At 35.2% G+C, this 20064-nt stretch overlaps 1 protein-coding gene across 3 annotated transcripts in view; it reads left to right on the top strand.

The window, feature by feature from the left end:
- LOC134527148 (copine-8-like) overlaps positions 1–20064 on the top strand; it is a 204109-nt gene that overhangs the window by 29046 nt on the left and 154999 nt on the right. For all 3 annotated transcript variants that reach the window (XM_063359538.1, XM_063359539.1, XM_063359541.1), the window contains exon 3: positions 4721–4862. In XM_063359538.1, coding sequence (XP_063215608.1) covers positions 4721–4862 — 142 coding nt within the window. The remainder of the gene's footprint in view (positions 1–4720; positions 4863–20064) is intronic.

The following is a 20064-nucleotide window of genomic DNA, read 5'->3' as shown; positions in this document are numbered from 1 at the left end:
AGTGGTTGACCATTTCCAGTTTTAAATTAAAATATTAGATATGTAAATGAAGACAGAACAATTCCGACTGGTTCCAGATGTTTCTATGCTACCAATAAATGAACAGGAAACAAAATAACTTGACAGGAAAAAGATGCGTGTCTGCAGAGCCATCTTGAATTTTCTTACAGCACATGCTCACTTATAGGAGCCCTCATGCAATAAGCCAGGTAAGGATGCACCAGTAACATTTATCCATTACCATCTTATTTTATAATTGATGTATTTATGTATGTTTTTATTGAGTAATAAGAAAAATGTACAAAGAATCATATAATGTTTGTGTCAAAACCATTTGTAGTGACCTTAACCAAAAAACCTAAGTGGTCAATTAGTGGTTACAATAAAAGTACAGTTGACCACTGATTGACCATTTTGGTCAATTACTAGGTTTTTTGGTCTTTCACCAATATTTGATTATTTAAAGTTCATAGCTCCAAAATATTTCATACTTGATCTTACCAACAAAAAATAACACCAGAAAAACTTTTCATTCTAATGGTTGACCATGTGGTCAATTATTGGCTGTTTACTGGTCAACTAATGGCTATATACTTAATATTTTCATTTACATTTAAAAATAAATTTTAAATATGATGCTTTTATCGATGTTAAATATGAAATTCATTAGTGTGTAGGCCTATTAGTATATAAATAAATATATAGTATAAAAGGCTATGAAATTTATTTGCTAGGCAGCATGTCCAGGATGTGTTCTTTACCTACATCGTAATCCATAATAATCAATCATCTATTTCAGTATTAGCGATTAGGATGGATGTTCATTCCAGCATTTTAAATAACTGTGCTTACAAATCACAAATACTGAAAAAAAAAATTTTTTTTTCCAGTTGGCGTTCCAATGACTGTCACTGAAAATGGCTGCAAAACAAGTAAAAAAATCTTTCTTTAAGTACTTTGAAGATGATTTAAGGGAAGCTCTTCAGTTTGTAAGGGATGGTGGCAAAATAAGGGAAGCTGAAAAAAGTACAATGTACCTCACTCTACTTTAATTAACAAAATGAAAGACAAAGTTCCTGTTGCTAGGAGAATGGGGCCTCCTACAATTTTGACACCACAAGAGGAAAATATTTTATGTAGATGGATAATGGCAAATGCTAAGAAGGGTATTCCTTTAAACAAAAGAGCACTAATAGAAACCGTTGGGGAAATTATAGCAAATGATAGCAGACAACGAACCTTTAAAAACCAAGTACCTGGTGAGAAATGGTTCAACCTATTCTTAAAGAGACATCCTGATATTTGTCAACGTCATGCAGAAAGCATAAATTTAGGAAGAGCACATGTGACAGAACAGAGTATTAGACAATGGCATAATGAGTTGAATGAATACTTGATGAACGAAAATGCTTTGGATATACTACAAATGCCAGAAAGAAATTATAAATTGGATGAGTCTGGTTTCTTGACCAATCCGAAAACTGGTCTGGTACTTGGGCCTAAAGGAATGAAGGACATGTATGAAGTGAAAAGTGGCCCCGACAAAGAATGCTTAACGGTTTTGATGACCCTTAGTGCAAATGGCAGTATTTTGCCCCCAATGATAATATATCCATATGAACGCATTCCTGCTGAAGTAGTGCGGGGTCTGAATCCAGAGTGGGTATCATGTCAGGGTGGGGATCAATGTCAGGGTGGATGACTGATCAAACATTTTATGGTTATGTGTGTAATACATTTCTTCCTTTCCTCAAAAGGAAAAATATAAAATTTCCTATTTTATTCCTTATTGATGGTCACCGATCACACTTGACTTATAATGTGTCAAAATTTTGTACAGATAATGGGATTTTACACTTTTCATTGTTGCCAAATGCTACACACATTTTGCAACCAGCAGATGTGTCGGTTTTTAGGTCACTTAAAAATAACTGGAAACATGTTGTGTATAATTGGAAGAAAAACAACAATAACAGGGCACTGACAAGAGCTATGTTTGGCTCTTTATTAGAAACTGCTGTTAGCCAAGTTACAGAAGAAACTGTAAAAAATGGCTTCCGAAAATGTGGTATTTTTCCTTTTGATGCCAATGCTATCGACTATCAAAAATGTATGACACATCAAACAAGAGTTGTCGGAAGTGAAGGGAATACCATCCTAAAACCTACAGAGTTTAAAATTGAACATTTACTGTACTTCGAGTCGGTTATGAAACCTGAAAGAGCAGAAGAATTCAGAAAGAGTTTTCCTACTGGCTGGACTGGAGAAGATTCTGCCAAAGAGCTATTTGATGTATGGAAGAAATTGCGGTTGAGATGTGTTGGGTCAGAAGATTGCATAAATTCTATTAACTCCAGCTTCAGAGATGTGTCTCTTGATGTTCAACCTACGACTTCCAAAGATTCTCAATTGGAAAATATTGGAGAAACCGAGGCTTTCACAAACTGCAACACATTTTTTAGACCAGCCAAATGAGAACTTGGACACATCCGAGCCCAGTCAAAATGAGCAACGTACAACTCCAAAACGCCATTGTGTTATTAGTGACCATTCAGTGAACCCCAGTTTTCTGGACCATGTCTTATGGCCTACTGAATCCCCTCAAAAATCCACAAAACAAATAAAAAGAGAGAGGCTGCCACATGCAGCAACATCTCAGAAGTGGTTGTCATAATGGCAAGAGAAAGAAAAGCTAAAAGATGAACAAGAAGAAAATAAAAAGAAAAGGGAAATGTTACGAAAACAAAAACAAGAATTGAAGGCAAAACCCAAAAATGCAACAAAAAATAAGAAATCTAAAGTTTGCAAGGACAGTAGTTCTGAAACCGACGCAGAGGAATGGGTTGAAAGTGGGGAAAGTGAATACAACGAGACTGACACCGAAGAAGAGATGGAATACATAAGGCCTACTGCTGCAAGACGAGAACTACTTACAATGACTGTTGACTTAAAAGACTACAGTAAAGGAGACTTTGTGTTGGTGTCTTTTCCAGGGAAAAAAGTTTCTCATAAATATGTATTTATTGTTCAAAACACTCTTTGTGGGGAAATCGAGGTTATGGCTTTGAATTCATGTGATGAGATTGGGACAGTATTCAAAGTAAATGATAAAGATGTCAGTGTTGTAGAAAAAAAACAGATTCTAAAAAAACTTGAAATGCCTCAAATTATAACAGTGGGTGATCGTATCAAGTATAAATTTTCAAAGCCAATTGCCAACCTTTTTTAAGTGGTGTGTAAGCATGAGTGTAAAATCAAAATTAAAACACTCATGTTCTTCCTGTTTGTAACTGTGCAAATATTTTAATGAACCTTCACACAACACTGTGCAAAGTGTGAGAGTCAATCTAAATAGTTTTTTACTAAGATCATGTATTTTTTTTTTGTAATTCACAGGGCAATTACTAATTTTCTGTATTTATGTATGAAAAATATATATTGTAGGGAGATCTAAGTTACTTTATACTATTTTTTATTATGTTTTGTTATCATATTATGTAAGTGTATTTATGTACTTGTTACATTACAGTTTTGATTATATAAGGCCATAAAATTGCAATTAAAACAAAAATGGTCAATTACTGGGTGGGAAATGGTCATTCTCTAGACATGCCTGGTCAACCACTGGGCAAAAACTACACGTAATATTTAAAGAGATGGAGGGAACTTATACCCAGGACTTTTGTTTATTGTAAATATTTCAGTAAATGCAGAAATAAATAAAGTATTTTTCAAGCACACAAGCAATTACCTAGGTGTTTTATTTTCTTCCCCAGAAAATGCAATGCAAAACAATTCTCTTGTGTGGTCAATTATTGGGATGTGTACCCTATGTTTCTTTTCATTTTGGAACATTAGAATAACATTTGGTGTAAAAGAAACTTATATTTAGGTAACTGTAACTTCACTGTTTGACACAAATATACAAGTCAGCGAGAGTGAGTAATTGAATAATTTTTACCTTTAAGGTTTACTGTTGGTTTAAGTGCTCAAAATATAATTAAAAAGGTATATTGGTTAATTTGCCAGATGACCACACACTCAATGGGGTCTAAGGTTGCAGTGATTGCTAACGTTTGTGTGGGTCGGATTGGTTGGATCCCACCTGAGAGGACTAATTTGGAAGCACTGAGTTAATAGGTACCTAAGTATTTTGTAGTAAATTATAATCTTGCAGGTGTGCTCACTACACATAAATGTTTTCCTGAAAATTAAGCAGAATTTAGTAGTGTGTACATTTGACATTGCACGACTGTATTTGCTTACCATATCTCTTAGATTTTTTTGCAAATCAGAACTCATATTAAGACCATATATGCTTTGCCTTGTAATATACTGACATGTATTATTTTATAATGTCATAGTGAAACACATTTTAGGCAAGTGAAGCAGCGGAGTAGATGCAAGTTGGTGATAAAATTTAGCTAGCTGTGATTAATAAAGGTACTAGTTTTGATAACACATTTTAAGTATTTGTCCCAAACATCCTATAAATGGTTGTAAAAAACTACTTTAATGCAATCAAGAAATTTGTTTTATTGAAGTGATTTTGCGTATCTTGTAGTTTTTTTTCATTTCCACGTAAAATTTTTTTTAACAGTTCTAAGAATATTTTCTTTGAATCTCAGGCTATGTCAGAATAAAAATTGTAAAACTATTTTAATGGAAATTTTTGCTGAAGATAGGAATGGTTTTAATTATAATGATCTTGGTTTTTCAGAAACCTGCTCGATTGTGATGTGTTTTCAAAGTCTGACCCTATGTGTGTAACGTACCTTAAGACGTTTCATGTGACTGATTGGCAAGAAATAAGTCGCACAGAAACTATTGACAACACCCTCAACCCAGATTTTGCTACCAAGGTCAGTCATGATGCAATGCACCTCTTAGTTAGAGATTTGTATTTAGGATTGAGCTTGTATTGATACTTAAAGATGCTTTGGATTTACTTTATCAAATCATTTCAGTACTTTCCTTCATTTCCTTATTGGTACATAAATTAATCTATTAGAAAATACCCGGTTATGTTATGCGATGGATAAAATTAGATGGAATATGTTTTAAAAAGAATTTAATATTCTTAAAACTAAAATTTTCTGATGTGTGTTATTTTGTTAAAGTCTGTTGTCTCCAGTATGTAGAGTACAGGGAAAAAAGAATTGATCCATCTCAACATTTTCTCTGAAATTTTTCCCTGAGAAAATTTACGTAAGTAGTTTACAAATGTGTGGGGGGGGTCAAGAAACTCATGAAATATGTATTTTGAGGCGTAGTGTAGAGCATCCAACTCGTGGATTGCGGTTTGGAAGTAAATGGGTACTTTCTCTCTCTTTTTAACATATGCCGACTGCAGTTAGTGCTGCACTTGTCTCATCTTGTGCTGTTGCCATATATCATACCTACAAATTTAAAATTGTATTTTTTGGACAAAGCTTTTTTAATATTGTATAGCATCGAAGTACGGTTCAGGCGATATATATTTTGCATACTTAATAGCATTTTAAGGGGCCAAAAAAATTACAAAACATAACTGTCTTACTGGGAAATGTTTTGAAGTATCCCAAAATGTATCACATAAAAAGATTAACCTGCAGCTTTATTTAATTAAGATTTTATTTTATTTGTTATTTTAGGAGACCACCCAATAAATCACAAGACAAAAATACTCCATTTTTCAGTTATATAATTGTTTTTAAATCCTAAAAGGCGTTTCGTCAGAAATCCCACATAATAAAGTGGATCAGCGGCAAAGTATTTTGCTATTAAAGTTTGATAGGGGTTGAAAGCATGAAAGATGTTCACAATTAATGGAATTTGTTTTTAAAAATATCATCTCAATTGCTCCTACAGTTTTTGTGTCCAAGGCTGTGAAGACATACGTCTTATCAGTGCAAGAGTGTGCTGTAATAGAGACTTGTATGAAGAAACACAGCTGTGTGTTTGGAGAAGTGGGGTTTTGTCATGCAAAGCAAGTTCATAGATAAAGGCTTCCTTAATTCAGCATTTATTTCCATACATATTTCTGAAAACCAGCCGGCCAGTTAGTGCTGTCTCTCACAAACCAAGCGACACGTGTTTGGTGACACGTTACTGTTACATTTACATGTTTTACAGTTTTTTTATTTACATATGTGATTTTATTTTCTGCCTTTATGTGGATTACATAAGGTAAGTGCACCGGTAATTGTCATGCTAAGAAAAATTTTACAAAAAAAATTTGCCTACCTAACCTTTTTTGGTGGAATACAGCTAGTTATGTGTTTAACTTTAACCTCAAACTTTCTTAAACAATAATATTAAACACTTTTAGATAAAAAACAATTATTATAGAAGATCTCTAATTAAAAAAAAAAGTGTTATTTTGTGCCAGTAGTCGGCATGCCAATTTTCGTCTTTCCCAGTGCTCGTTATATCTTTGTGCTAGTAGTCGTCATTCGTGGTATCAGCACTTATGGATAGCAATCATGGATTCATAATTATAATTACAAACTATTTTAGTTCTAAATTTTATTTCAAAGGATTATTCAAACTTTTGAAGTTAATTTTACAATTTTTTTTATATTATAATGATATAAAATATGTAAACAATTAATTAAAATTATAAAACAATCACCTTACCTATATATTGATACCGTCACAATAAATAAAGCTGCAAGAAAGATACATTGTGGCAACTCTTGCATAGGTCATTGTCAAATATAAACATGACAATATTAATAAAACTAATAACACATGTGAAACACTAGAAAAATGGTGAGAAAAACGTTAAACATACCAAACATTTTTACGATAAATAAACATTCATGATAACTAATAATTTATGCTTATATTTAATAAAAAATTTACAATGGGTAGTAAATAACATTTAAACATTTATCTATTCTGCTTTAAAAAATACAATTATGCATGGAAAATCATTCAACATAGATACTCTTCTACAATAAGCTATAAGTTTTCTGAACATTAATTTTCATTAACATCAACTTGTCCATTAAAATTGTAGTTGACCCTGGCACCTTGCTGGCTCATAAATGGAGGTGGTAGAATGCCATTTATTTGTGACCTATTTACATAAGAAACATTCTTTTCTTTCGCCACAAACACCTTTTTACCATCATCCTGAGCTCGCATGCCCATTACTTTAATTCTTCCCCTTCAGTGTCTTGGACAATGCAGACAAATCTGTATTTCGTAGCGCCCCTTTTTCCACCCATAAATGTCACAAGTACAAACGATCCAGGTCGCAAATTTTCATCAGTCATCTCTTCCAACTCCACACTATCTTCTTCATACTGCTCAATCCATTCATCTGAAGATTCCACAGTAATATATTCTTCCTCCGATGATGTTGATGAAAATGAAGAATTTTCATTCACCTTCCTCTTTTTGGCTTTCTGTTTTTCTTTCTCCAGCCTCTTCCTCAATCTTTCTGCTGCTCGTTCTTCTTTTTGCTTCTGCAAGTCCATTTTGGTCTTCTCTTTCTTGGAAAAATAATCTTGCCAGGCACTTGAACTAGCAACAGAGGGTATTTTCTCTTTCGGTGCACGTTTCTTTAACTTGGGCTTCTGAGAAGGCCAAAACAATACTCGCTTGAAAGGAGAGGGAATAGACTTTTCTGTGGGCACAGCAGAAAGACCTTTCAATATTGATGGAATGGGATGAGGGTCAAATGATGAAACATTCCCCTCAATGACTGTGCCCACTTCATCAACAACAGTTGGAGGAGTAGATGATCTTTCAGGGATTATTTCTTGAATTTGTAGGGTGTGTGGTTCCGCATATTGGGCAGTAGAGCTGATTTCGACCTTATCACAAGATTTCACATGTCTCCAATATTCAAACATTGTCATGTCCTTTACATCTCCCTGCCATACATTTCCAGATTCCTTGAAAAGCTGCAATTTCTCTTTCCCAAGAAATTTTTCCAAATGCTCAACAATCTCAGAACTACAAACATTACTCTCTGGAGTCTTGGGTGTAGATAAGAGAACTGTTGGTGTGCATGGGATACTGGAGGGTCTAGAAATGAACTTGTCCTCATCCACTTCTGAAGGATTCCATGGGAAAATTCCACTCTTCTTAAATGAGTGCTGTAAAATTTCTGGAGTTGCAGCTTTCTCAATCGCAGTTTCCAGCAGTTTGGCAAAGTCTTCTTTTTTAGTGTGGAGTCTTCCTTGTTCGCCACACGCTGCAGTCGCCACTCATGAACTGCCTTTTTCCATCCATTTTTAAGTGGCTTGAAAACTCCTTCATCCATTGGTTGCAGTATGTGGGTGGAATTAGGTAATAATGCCACTAAAACTATCCCATGTTCTTTGTAAAATGTGCAGCTGTTTAGTGGGAGGTGTGATGAATGAATATCAATGAACAGTATTGCTGGTAAAGTTATCTCAGTCTTCACCAACCATGGGTAAAATATGTTAATCAAAAATTCGTAAATAACTTCACTGGTCATCCAACCATTTGGTGACTTGCCCATTCCCCACTCAGAAGGCATTCCTGCCATAATATCATGTGGCAGTCTTTCATATTTCAAGCACAGCAGTGGTGGGCAAAGTTCACCAGCTGCATTCCCAGTCAATAATACTATAACACATTCCTTTTCATCAGAATTGACTTGTTGAAAAATGTTTCTGTCTCCTTTTTTGGCCAGTACTTTGTTCCCCTTAGGGTTGAGGAAAAATGCTGTCTCGTCTCCATTAAAAACTCTTCTTGGATCAGAGAGAACATCTTTTAGTTTGTTTTCCTCCAAATATTTAAACACTTCCTCAAACCATGCTGAAATCTGTTTCTGCGAAACAGCAGCCCGACTAGAAGTCAAGTTCTGGGTAGTTCTCAGTGTTAAGGCTGGGTTCCTTTTAAGAAAAGCCGCCCACCATTTCCTACCTGGTCGCCCATCTTTAAAAGGAAAAGGCCTCTTCAACTCTTTTGTGAGCTGCTACACACTATTCTGTAAATCCTCCATGGTAATTGGGAATCCTGCTTTACAGAGAGAAAGGGCCCAATCAACTAGCATGCTCTCTTCCTCCTTCTTGAGCCAAGACTCGGGTCCCATTTTTCGTCCAATAGGTGTCTTCCCTTTTACTTTGTCGGAAAAAGTGTTCCTTGGAACACCATGTCTTTCCGAAGCTTGTTTTATGGACATCCCATCCTTCACAGCCTGCAAAGCCTCTTCCATCTGGTGGGGCTCATTTTTCAATATGCCTCCTCGTAGCATGGCACTGCAACACCGATTTTTTAGTGTTAATTTACAGATTTCATATGAACAAAAAAATGCTTAGTCCTAAATACCATATTTAAATTATATTACATAACGTCGGGGAGGCAAAATTAACTGACGAGGGTAAGTTTTGAAGCAGTCATAATTATGATAATTGAATGCTTTATAACAATAATATGTGTCAAATTTAATTTTCTAGTATTCGTCATTGTTCTGTACCAGTAGTCGTCACCTGTGACGACTACTGGTGTTGATGACTGGTTGGAAGTTTTACAAGCACAGTAAACTTAACATAATGTAATATACATTTTAGCAGTTGCTGATTTTCAATTTTTAAAATAACTGACATGTACCAGTGTTCGTCAGGTATGACGATAACTGGTGATTTATGAGTATTAAGTGATCCAGTGCTCGTCACCCCCCTTTCTTTGTATCGTTGAATATAATCTTAAGACTTAATGTACTAGAAATCATGCTAAACACTTCGCAGAAGCAAACAAACACAAACATTGCACTGAAAGGAACAGGAACACAATTTATTAAAAAAACTAATTACTTACCTTCTTAACAAAAACCAGCAGCAGTATATTTCGCTTCTTAGAGTATCCTACACGACTTCTTAGATATGGGAATCCCCTATCTGCAATCGTGTGCATTCAGAAATCTTCATGTAGAAAAAAAATAAACGACTCTTGTTCTGAACTTTAATATGTTCGACATGCGAGATTTTACATTCTTGCACTTGTTATGAATTTTTATGTTATAAGTGACGACTACTGGTGTGATGATGACTTCCGGTACACTTACCTTAAATGTAAACTATGATAGGTGGAACTTCGAAAGAAACTACATTGGTTGGCTATGAGAGAGAGAGCATAAGACGTGTTCAAAGTATTTGAGCATTAAAAAAAAAATATTGTGAACAATGCAATTAAAGAAGCTTTGGTCGCCGGAAGCGATAGTGATTAAAAGGTATGTGTTAGAATTAATGTCTTCATCAAGTTCACTTTACAATTTATTATTGTATGAATTTTTACCAGTGAAAGAGTGTGTATGGTTTCTTGTTGTAAGTTAATAATAAAAAAAGGTGGCAATTTATTAAAAATTTATGAATGATTCTATAAAATATTATAAATTATGATGTGAGTCCTTAAAATGTTTATTGTGCAATCAGAATTCGGGAAAAAAAAACACATCTTCTGAAATTTGTTCTGTGCTAGAGGTTTGGCAACAGTGCATGTTATAACCAGTGTACTGCAATCTTAAGAGTGAGACTGTCTATAGTTAATACAATCATCAATATACTAATAATAAAACTGTTAGAAGTAAAAAGTCCTTACATTGGATGGAATGATGAAAAACCTACTGGAAATTGCTATTTACATTATTGAAAACTCAAAAATATAGTTTTTTTTAAATTTTTTCTTGTTTCAGCATCAATCAAAAACTACTTGACCAATTTGTAGGAATTTCTTTATTAACTTTAAAACTAGGCTATATATAATTCCTGAATTCCATCTCAAATGGGTTGAAAAGGGGTAAATACCATTTTATACCATTTTGTGAAATTGACCTCTAAGGGGTGAAAAAGTAATAAATTAGGTTTTAAAATAATTAATTATTTCTCAGAATCTAATCAAGCCCATGAAAAGTTGTTTGGTAACAATAATAAAAGTACAAAAACTACCAACTACCTTTTTACCAATTTGCAAAGTTCAAACCCTAAGGGGGATAAAAGGTGTAGGTATGTTTTTAAAGTAAGAAATGAAAAAAATTATATTCAATTAGAACTATAAGTATGAAAGTAAGAAAAAATAATTTGCATTTAGAGTTAAGTATTACATATTTTATTGAACTTCATCTTTTAAGAGAGTGAAAAAGGAGTAAGTTTAATTTATTTTAAAAAATCGTATCTCCAAAACTAGTTAAGTAAACTTAAGGTATTTGGTAAAACTACTTAAATTAATACTCTACAAAATATTATTTTAGAGGCAATATTCCATCCCTAAGGGGTGTAAAAGGGTCAAGTTTGGTGTGAAGTAAAACTGCATATTTCCAAAACTACTAGATATAAGAGTAGAATTTAGAATGAATAACAAACATATAGATAATGGATTGTATTTTTTTCAATTCTTTGGATTTTGACTTTTAACTGTGTTAAAAGCAGGTAGGTTTTGTTTTAACATAAAAAAACGCACACACATACACAACACACACACACACACACACTCACATACACAACACACACACTGACCACATACACACACACACACAGACACACACATACACACACACACACGCACATTTGTAGCAAATAAAGCTGGATGTATAAAACTGAGCATGAATAACTCAAACAATCAATTATGTAGGGTGCTTTTACCAATTTTTGATATTCGCCTCCAATGGCAGTGAAACGGGAGCACGTTAGTTTTTATAGTAATAAATCATATATTAAAGCAAATTTAGGTGAAGGTAAGAAACTGAGCAAGATTAACATACATTATTATGATTTAATAGCATGTATTTTACATTTACCATTTTTCTATATCCGACCTCAAAAGAGGTGAAAAGTTGGTCAGTTTTTTTAAATATAAAAGTCATACCTGTGGGATGCATTTTATGCCGTATGATTTATAAATTTGCAAGCAATTCATTTTTATTACATGCTGCAGTGGCATTTCTTAAAGGGTGAAATATTGTTAATATAGTTTTAACATTAAAAAATATTTTGTGATCAAATAAAACTTAATTTTTAGACATTGGAAATTATTAATAAACATACCTTACGCTATTTTCTCTTATTTAACATTCTCCGAAAATCACACCCTAAGTAGTTCCAGGGGATAATATTATTTAAAGAATAAAATACAATTATGGAATTCACTAAATCTCTATTGGTAAGATAAATTTAAATTCATATGAATATAAGTTTATTATAATTATTTCACATCTGCGGTAAAAAAAAAGAACGAGTTTGGTTTTATTTGGTTAACAATTGCCATATTTACTTAGTTGAGAATTTTTTCCTAATGCAGCCCTGTGGGAAAAGAATTGAGGGGTGAAATATTTTGGAATTTTGATTAAGTAATAAGTATAACTAAGAATCAACTAACTAATATGGTTTATATATTCAAATAAAAATTGATTGGATCGAATATCTTAAAATAATGTAGATATTTGTAATAAAGGGAAATTATTTAATTATTATAAGCAAACCTAAATTAAACTTTTAAGTGTAAATGATGGAATAAACTTAATTGAAAAGAATAGGTGGATGTTTAACAAATTTTTAAATTGTCTAACTCATTAAATGAAAAGGAGGTAAGTTTGAATTCATCAAGGTAAAATACATCCTCGTAACACACTAAAACCAATGTTACAAAATCAGAAACTTAATCTATACTAAAAATTAAAAACGCTTACGTACAACCACTTAAAAAAAAATATATATATTACATAAATGGATTAAATCCTTTATGCACTTGACAATTTATTGTTCTTATTTTTTTCTTTAGTAAAAATGTTTGGAATAAATCACGACTTTTCTTTCAATGGTAAGATAGTGTTACAAACGCAAACAGGACCATGACACGGGCCAGGTTCGGAGCTGGCTGGCGGCCCTGCACGACCACTGGCGTTATGCGCCATGTTACTTGCCGTCCACTGATGTGAGGCATGCCAATCGTGCCTGGCCAGATTACAAGGGTTGTCGCTACTACCCTCCTCCTTCCGCTCCCCGTGCATCGTCCTTTCTTGGCGCTATTATCTGTTGCTGAGAGGCCTTGGGAATTCCACGGGCCGCCGTGCAGAGTGGCGTGAATAGGCACCGTCTTTCTGTACTGTTAGGGTGTCGGGTCGGCCCAGGATGACATGACTTGTCACAGCTGCTCTCGTCGGTTCTGGAAAGACGACCTCCTAGTATAAAAGAGCAACGCCAGCCTTCGCGGGAGTTCGAGTTCCGCGACAGTTTTGGAGTTTTGCGAAAGAAGGGAAGTGCAACATCGGCGAAGATGGTGAGAGCCCCCTCTTTCCCCCCCAGAGTGGCGCAACGAGGAGTTCAACTGGATCGTGAGAGTGCGGCGACTGAGTGGCGAGAGACTGTGTGTGTGTGTAGGGGCAGGCATGAGGTAAGGGGCGAAACACTATTGAGCCTATCTCCAGTAAGGAGTGTGAACTGTGGAACTTGACAGACATTGAGTGATTTGCAAATAAACATTTTGAAGTGCCAGTGTTTGGTGATCGGATATTTTTAAGTACAATTATTTATTGGTATTGTAAATATTAGTAATTAATAAAACTGTAATAAAACTTAATTGGGCTATCCGTTATGAACCCAGTTCCTCCTACATAGGTCGTAACAATATTTTCAATACCCTGGAGAAATTGCATGAACGAAGCTGCAGATTAGCTAATTTTTATATTAAAAGAAACATGGTTTTGGCATTAAAGGTTAATTATTAAAAAAGAATATTATTTAATAATGCGTATGTATTTGAAAATCAACCAATGTTTTTGAAAGTCATTGCTGATTTCCAGCGACTAACTGTCGTTTCCATTCCCGGATAGCGGTTGCGTCAGTCAGTAGCTTCATAACATGACATTTAACTTTAAAATTTACTGAACACTGCCTGACTATTTACCGGGTCTCCGACCTAAACAGTGTATGGGTCCAAAAAAAGATATGCAAAGCAATAACTGATAAATAAGTTAAAAAAGGGGAAAAAATTTATGATGCATGGTTGGTAGGAAACAGAATTTAAAGTCACTGAATAAGTGGCCAAACATTTAATAGCAATAATAAAATCTGAACATATGAGGCAACACCAACCAATGACAATAAATTAAAATAAATTGCTTTTACAATAAATTTTACAAACTATACCTACTAACATTTAATCCTGTATTTGACACTTGTGAGACTTAAAAGTAAAATAGAATTAAAAACTAACATTTAAGTAGCATTGAACTTTCAAAAAGTTTATCTTAACCTCAAATAGACACACAATAAAAAAATTTCCACAAATAGACACACTAGAAAATATTATTAATTAAAAAAAAATTTGCCTTACCTAAAAAGGTACAAAATTATATGATGATTTAACAGTATATTTAAAAGTTTACTTAAATGATTAAATCAGTTCGTGGGTGGAACCATAAACTTGCAAGCCTTAAACTTTTTATTACAAACACAAATCTTGAAAGAGTTCTAAAATTTTTAAGCCGGCTTTATCAAAATAAACAGTGCATATTGATGCATTATATTTTTACGTGTGCAAGGACTCCTTAAAATTCAATGAACTTCAATCACTTCAAAACGGGCCATGTCCGTGCATTCCTTGCGAAAATACACTTGCGGTATTGGTCAGTTTTCCAATGGCTCTCGACTCTCCAAACAGGAGGGCAGGGTCCCACTTACTTGTAAATCGTGAAGTCTAGTCTGGAACAGCATTTGCGTGAGAAAAACTACTCACGCCCCAGGTTGCAGTAGACGAAAAGCACGCAATATCACTCTTAAACACTTCAGAAGATTTCACTATGTGCTTGCCTAGATAACATCCAAACATGGTAAATCTACAATTCCTCTGGCAAATATTCTTGTCAACTTAAGGTGTGGAATCCTTGCTTGAGGAATTCGTGCAGCACTGCGATGTCACTTTGTTACAGATTTCCACTTTTGAGACCTTAACATGACTCACACCTGTACTCGTAGCCACGGTCATCTTTATTAAAGTTAAGTTTTCACCATCGTGCTGTATCCGCGTTCAACTCCTCGTAGCGCAGTTCCTGACCTGCTGCAACCGTTGGCATCGGCTAGACTGCCCGGCGTCGACGCACAAACTCTGGCCACTTCGTGCTTCTAGTTGCACGTTTGCACCAAAATGTCACTCACACTTTCTAGAGTTTATAATTGCACACACACACATACACACATACACATATATATTTTTTTTAATTTGGGGGGTAAGCTCATTTCGGAGGTAAGCGCTCGACATGTGCAGTTGCGGTAGCTTTAAGCTCTCTCTTTTTATCGAGGCAGCCATGTATCTGATTGTCAACCTGACATGTGAATGAACGTAGTTTATGCCCTCAAGTGGTAACTCATGTTCGGTTTGTGGTTATCCTATATATTTGGTCGACAAAATTTTGTCAGTTGCTCGTTTAAATGTGTTGCTAAAACTCATGAAAAATGTGTGTCATATAGTTATGCCTATACTCCTAAGGATTCATTTTGCTAATAAAAGTGTAAAAATCTCAACACAAACAAGATGATTAGATCTCCCATCAAGACTCGCAAAGTTGCAACACTGCAAATGGACAGTCAAGACGAGTCTTCGACTCACAATGATGCAGCATTGCAAACCAAAAGTCAATACAAATTATTGCAACAAAACAAATCACTTCTTGATTCACCGTTAAGTGGTTCTATCTCTCCAAAAATATCTTGGGACTCACAAAAGAGTAATGCTGCCTACAGTAAACTGGAAGAAACTGTACTCATCCTTACTAGTAAAATGAATTATCTGATTAATCAAGTATCAGAACTGAAAGAAGATAATAGTGTTGCGCCATGAAGGAAAGTGTAAAGATTGTAGTGCCTTCAGCACATTATTGTGAATCACGTCACTCGAATAAAGGTAGTATTGAAGAAAATGGGTCTCCTCAGAAAAATCTGTACAGCCATTCGGCTGGCAGTCAACAGACTAGGACAAGCGGTACATTATCCGGACAGGCAGCAACGACAGTGCTCACTCAGCAGTTGTCCAGACAGCAGCACGCGTCCTCCTCCAAAGCAAAGGGCAATCACCGGAGCTCACCACCGCCTGTGACCGGGTCAGCAAGAGTAGAAGCTGACAGCGCTCTGGCTCACTCTGGCGTACATGGATTTACTTAAGTACTTAAGTACATCTTTTCACATAGCTGTTGTGGAAAAAGATTTTGAACATATCATTAACGCAGTGTTCTGGCCATCCGGATGTCTTATCTTTTCTTTCTACGGATGACATCAGCCTGACCTAATCTACAATCACCATGCAGTTCAAATCAACCATCCAGTCACTGCAACGGAAACAAGAAAAAAACCTAACGCCTGTAATGCCGGCACCTAGCAACGAACTTCCTGTTACAGCTACCAGGGGGGCTGAAAAGACTCACGGCTAAAAATGGCTGACGGCAGGGTCGAACATAATATTTACTACCAGAATGTTCGTGGTCTGAGAACCAAATCATCCACTTTTTTAACCAACTTATGTGCAAACAGCTATCCCATTATATGCTTTACTGAAACCGGGTTAAATGAAGATTCCTTAAATTCACATTATTCTACTCCCAATTATAGAGTTTATCGCAATGATCACAACTTAGGAGCCACAGGTTTAACTAAAGGTGGTGGAGTCCTTACCGCAATAGATACAGTCAAACCTCATTATTACAAACCTGAAGGGGCCATAATTTTAGCACTTTGTAATAACGAGGGTTTGTATTAACCATACTATTGGGATATCATGACAAAAAAATTGATTGAACTTTAAATGCCTATATTTACAACCATAAAGAAAAATATATACACTGTTGGTAGTATAAGCTGGCTTCACTACATGCATAACAATTTGTAAACACTGAAGAAAACAAACACAATGCAATACTTACAGAATAAATCATAACACAAACTTCAATAAACTTGCATTCATGACAAATTTTCTATTCAAACATTTGGTTTAATAAAGCATCAATTCTGGTTTGCACTTTTTTTTTCTTATAGACATTGTTTACTACATTACAAAGCTTATCAAAGGCCAGTACTGATCAACTATTGGTTGAGCAGTCTGTATCCAATATTTAACTTTGGTCGTATCTACTGCTGCCGACTCCCCACACATAGTTTTGCCAACAAGATTGATCCTTACACCGTTGTAGCCAACCACTGCTGATCTAGTCTCAAATTCCTAACCTCAATGCTAGGTAGTCTGCCTTCTTCTGAATCATAGGTCCAGAAATAGGCAAGTTTGCTGCACACATTTCTTCAAACCACTGGAACAAGGTATCTTCCATTTCTTGATGTTTTGGGCCTCGCATTCTTTTTCTTATTGATAATTTGCACGAACTCGCAAAAGCCGATTAAATCTTTTCACGATTTTTTAGTATTGTCGACAACGACGATTGCGGGATGTTAAATTCTCTCGCAATTTCAGTTTTCGTTCTCTCTCCATTGTCTACTTCTTCGATAATTTTAACTTTAACTTGCAATGTAAGGTCGTTGCGTTTACGTTTCGCAGTCATTACAAAACAAAACACAATCAAAATTGAGGTTAAGACACACGTGGGTGAACGATGGGAAATATCAGAACTTTTTTCCATAGATTGTTTAAACTTCTAAGTATGTACACTTCCGACGACTAATATTAATAAGGTATAGAGTACTTTCCTTTTCGTTTTCCGTTTACAACATGGCATCTTTTCTAGTTTAGTTACTAACATCGCCACTAGAGTTGAACTTTTCATCTTGTTTATCGACCATTTTGCGCTGTAGGATACATACATATATATTTGGAGACACGTTTGTTTACATGATGATTATGAAGACGTGATTTACTTTAGACTTCGGCTGTGAAATTCGTATTAACCGTTTTCTTATACACGTTAACAGCTACTTGAGGGATGAAAACAACTTCGTAATTCATATTAACCGTATTTCGTATTAAAAGTACGAATAACATAGGAAAGCCTACCTTATTTTCTGGGACTGTGAAAGTACTTCGCATAGACGGGAATTTCGTACTAAGCGCAGACTTGCCAACCTTTACTAATTTTTCGTAAAATGTACGAAAATCACGTCCGTTTTACGATTGTACGAGGATGTCTGCATTTTTTACGAATTTTAAGTACGAGACGTTTATTAAAACATGTATTTACCGTCCACCTTAAATGTTTTAGTGTATGGTTTGTGAAAGCTGTTGCCATGTGTTGTTGCTGTGGAAAGGAGTGCGGTAATTGAGTTATATTATTGGTCGAAGGCGAGCGAACCACGTAATTTGTTGTTCTATTGTATATATTTCCTTATTGGCTGCCTGAGTTACATTGATGCGCTTACAACCAATCACGAACCAGTTTAAAGAGCATTTTTAGTTTGGCAAGATGGTGTCGTGCATTAGCGTATGCTATTCTTCAGTTAAAGTTGAGCCGATTTTGAATTTGTTCATTACAGGTTAGGAAACAAATTTATTGCATGTTTTTACTAAAAATGTGTTATGTGCACAATTAACGGAAGTGGAATCAAATGAAGAAAATGCCCCTGAAACGTGATACGCATTATTCTCAAGCATTTCGCGATACATACACGCGGGATGTTCCGTGTATTCTTAAATCAAGCAAGGGAACACAGTTCGCATTTTGTTCAGTGTGTAGATGCGACATAAACATTGGGCACGGCGGAAGATATGACATCAGTCTCCACGTGAACTGTTCAAAACATCTCGCAAATGTTAAAAGTGTCGCAGTCAGTTCAAAGGTTAGTGATTATTTCGCTAAAAATAACAGCACAGACAATACTGTAATACGCGCAGAATGTATGTTTACAAACTTTTTGGTTGAACATAATATTCCTTTGAATGTTTCGGATCACGCCGGCCCGTTATTCAGAAAAATGTTTCCAAATTCTGAAGAAGCAAAAAAATTTGGTTGCGCAAGAACAAAGTCGACGGCTATCGTGAAAGAAATGGCAACAGATGCAATTGATAAAATTGTTAGTAATTTACAAACTGTGGCATTTTCAGTCGCGACCGACGGCAGCAATGACTCTGAATCCAAATTATATCCACTAGTAGTAACATTTTTTGATGCAAATTTGAAAATGATAGTGTCAAGGTTGCTTTCATTACCAGTACTCCAGGGAGATTCTACTGGAAGAAATATTGGGGGGTTAGTTATTTCAGAATTGCGACGTTTGAATATTCCGTTGGAAAATCTAATTGCGTTTTCTGCTGATAATGCCCCTGCAATGTTGGGACACAAAAATGGTGTTGCAGCAGTTTTAAAAGAGTGTCTGGCAGAACTTGTTGTTGTAGGTTGTCCATGTCACCTTATCAATCTCGCCGCAGAGAAAGCAGCAGCTACTCTCCCGTGTCAAATTGAAGATGTTCTGGTTGATATCTATTATTTTCTGGAAAAAAGTGTGAAAAGAAAAGAAAAATTGCAGAAGTTCCAAGTATTGCACGGCAAAGAAGCAAGAAAGATATTGAAACACATATGTACAAGATGGTTGTCACTTGGCAAAAGCTTAGTTCGCTTACTTGAGCAATGGGAGCCACTGTTGAGTTTTTTTAATGATGAAGTATCTGTCCAGAAACAGCAGTCATCACTGATGACTTACAAAATTCCAAGTTGTGATTCAGGGAAGAGTACTATATCGACACAAATTGTTCCAGTGAAATCTAAGTGTGCAACTTCTAGTGATTCATCTGAGAGTGGAAAATCTTTATCAGGTACTCAACTGTTTTTAAAAAAACGTGAAGTGAAGCAAGCAAGCTTTGGTAGCTCACAAGCTGCTGCAAAGAAGCAGAAACTGGATGGGACTGTACAAAAAAAGTGCACTAACTTCAATAATAGTGTTTCATCAGCAAAATCAACATTAAAAAACAAATGCAGCACTCTTTCACGCGGGGAAAAAATGTTCATGTTTTTGTCTACACCATCAAATAAAACATTCTGTTTGTTTTTAGTTAATGTTACACCTACTTTCGACAAAGTTAATGTATTGTTGCAGTCAGCATCACCACAAATACATATTTTGAGAAAGTTGCTTTGCGGCCTGTTGCAGGAACTGTATTCAAAATTTGTAAAACCGGTGG

This window comes from Bacillus rossius, chromosome 1, assembly GCF_032445375.1.
Source record: "Bacillus rossius redtenbacheri isolate Brsri chromosome 1, Brsri_v3, whole genome shotgun sequence".
Taxonomy (NCBI): Eukaryota; Metazoa; Arthropoda; class Insecta; order Phasmatodea; family Bacillidae; genus Bacillus; species Bacillus rossius.
Note: the sequence above shows the minus strand (reverse complement) of the source record. Positions and strands in the feature narration are given on the sequence as shown.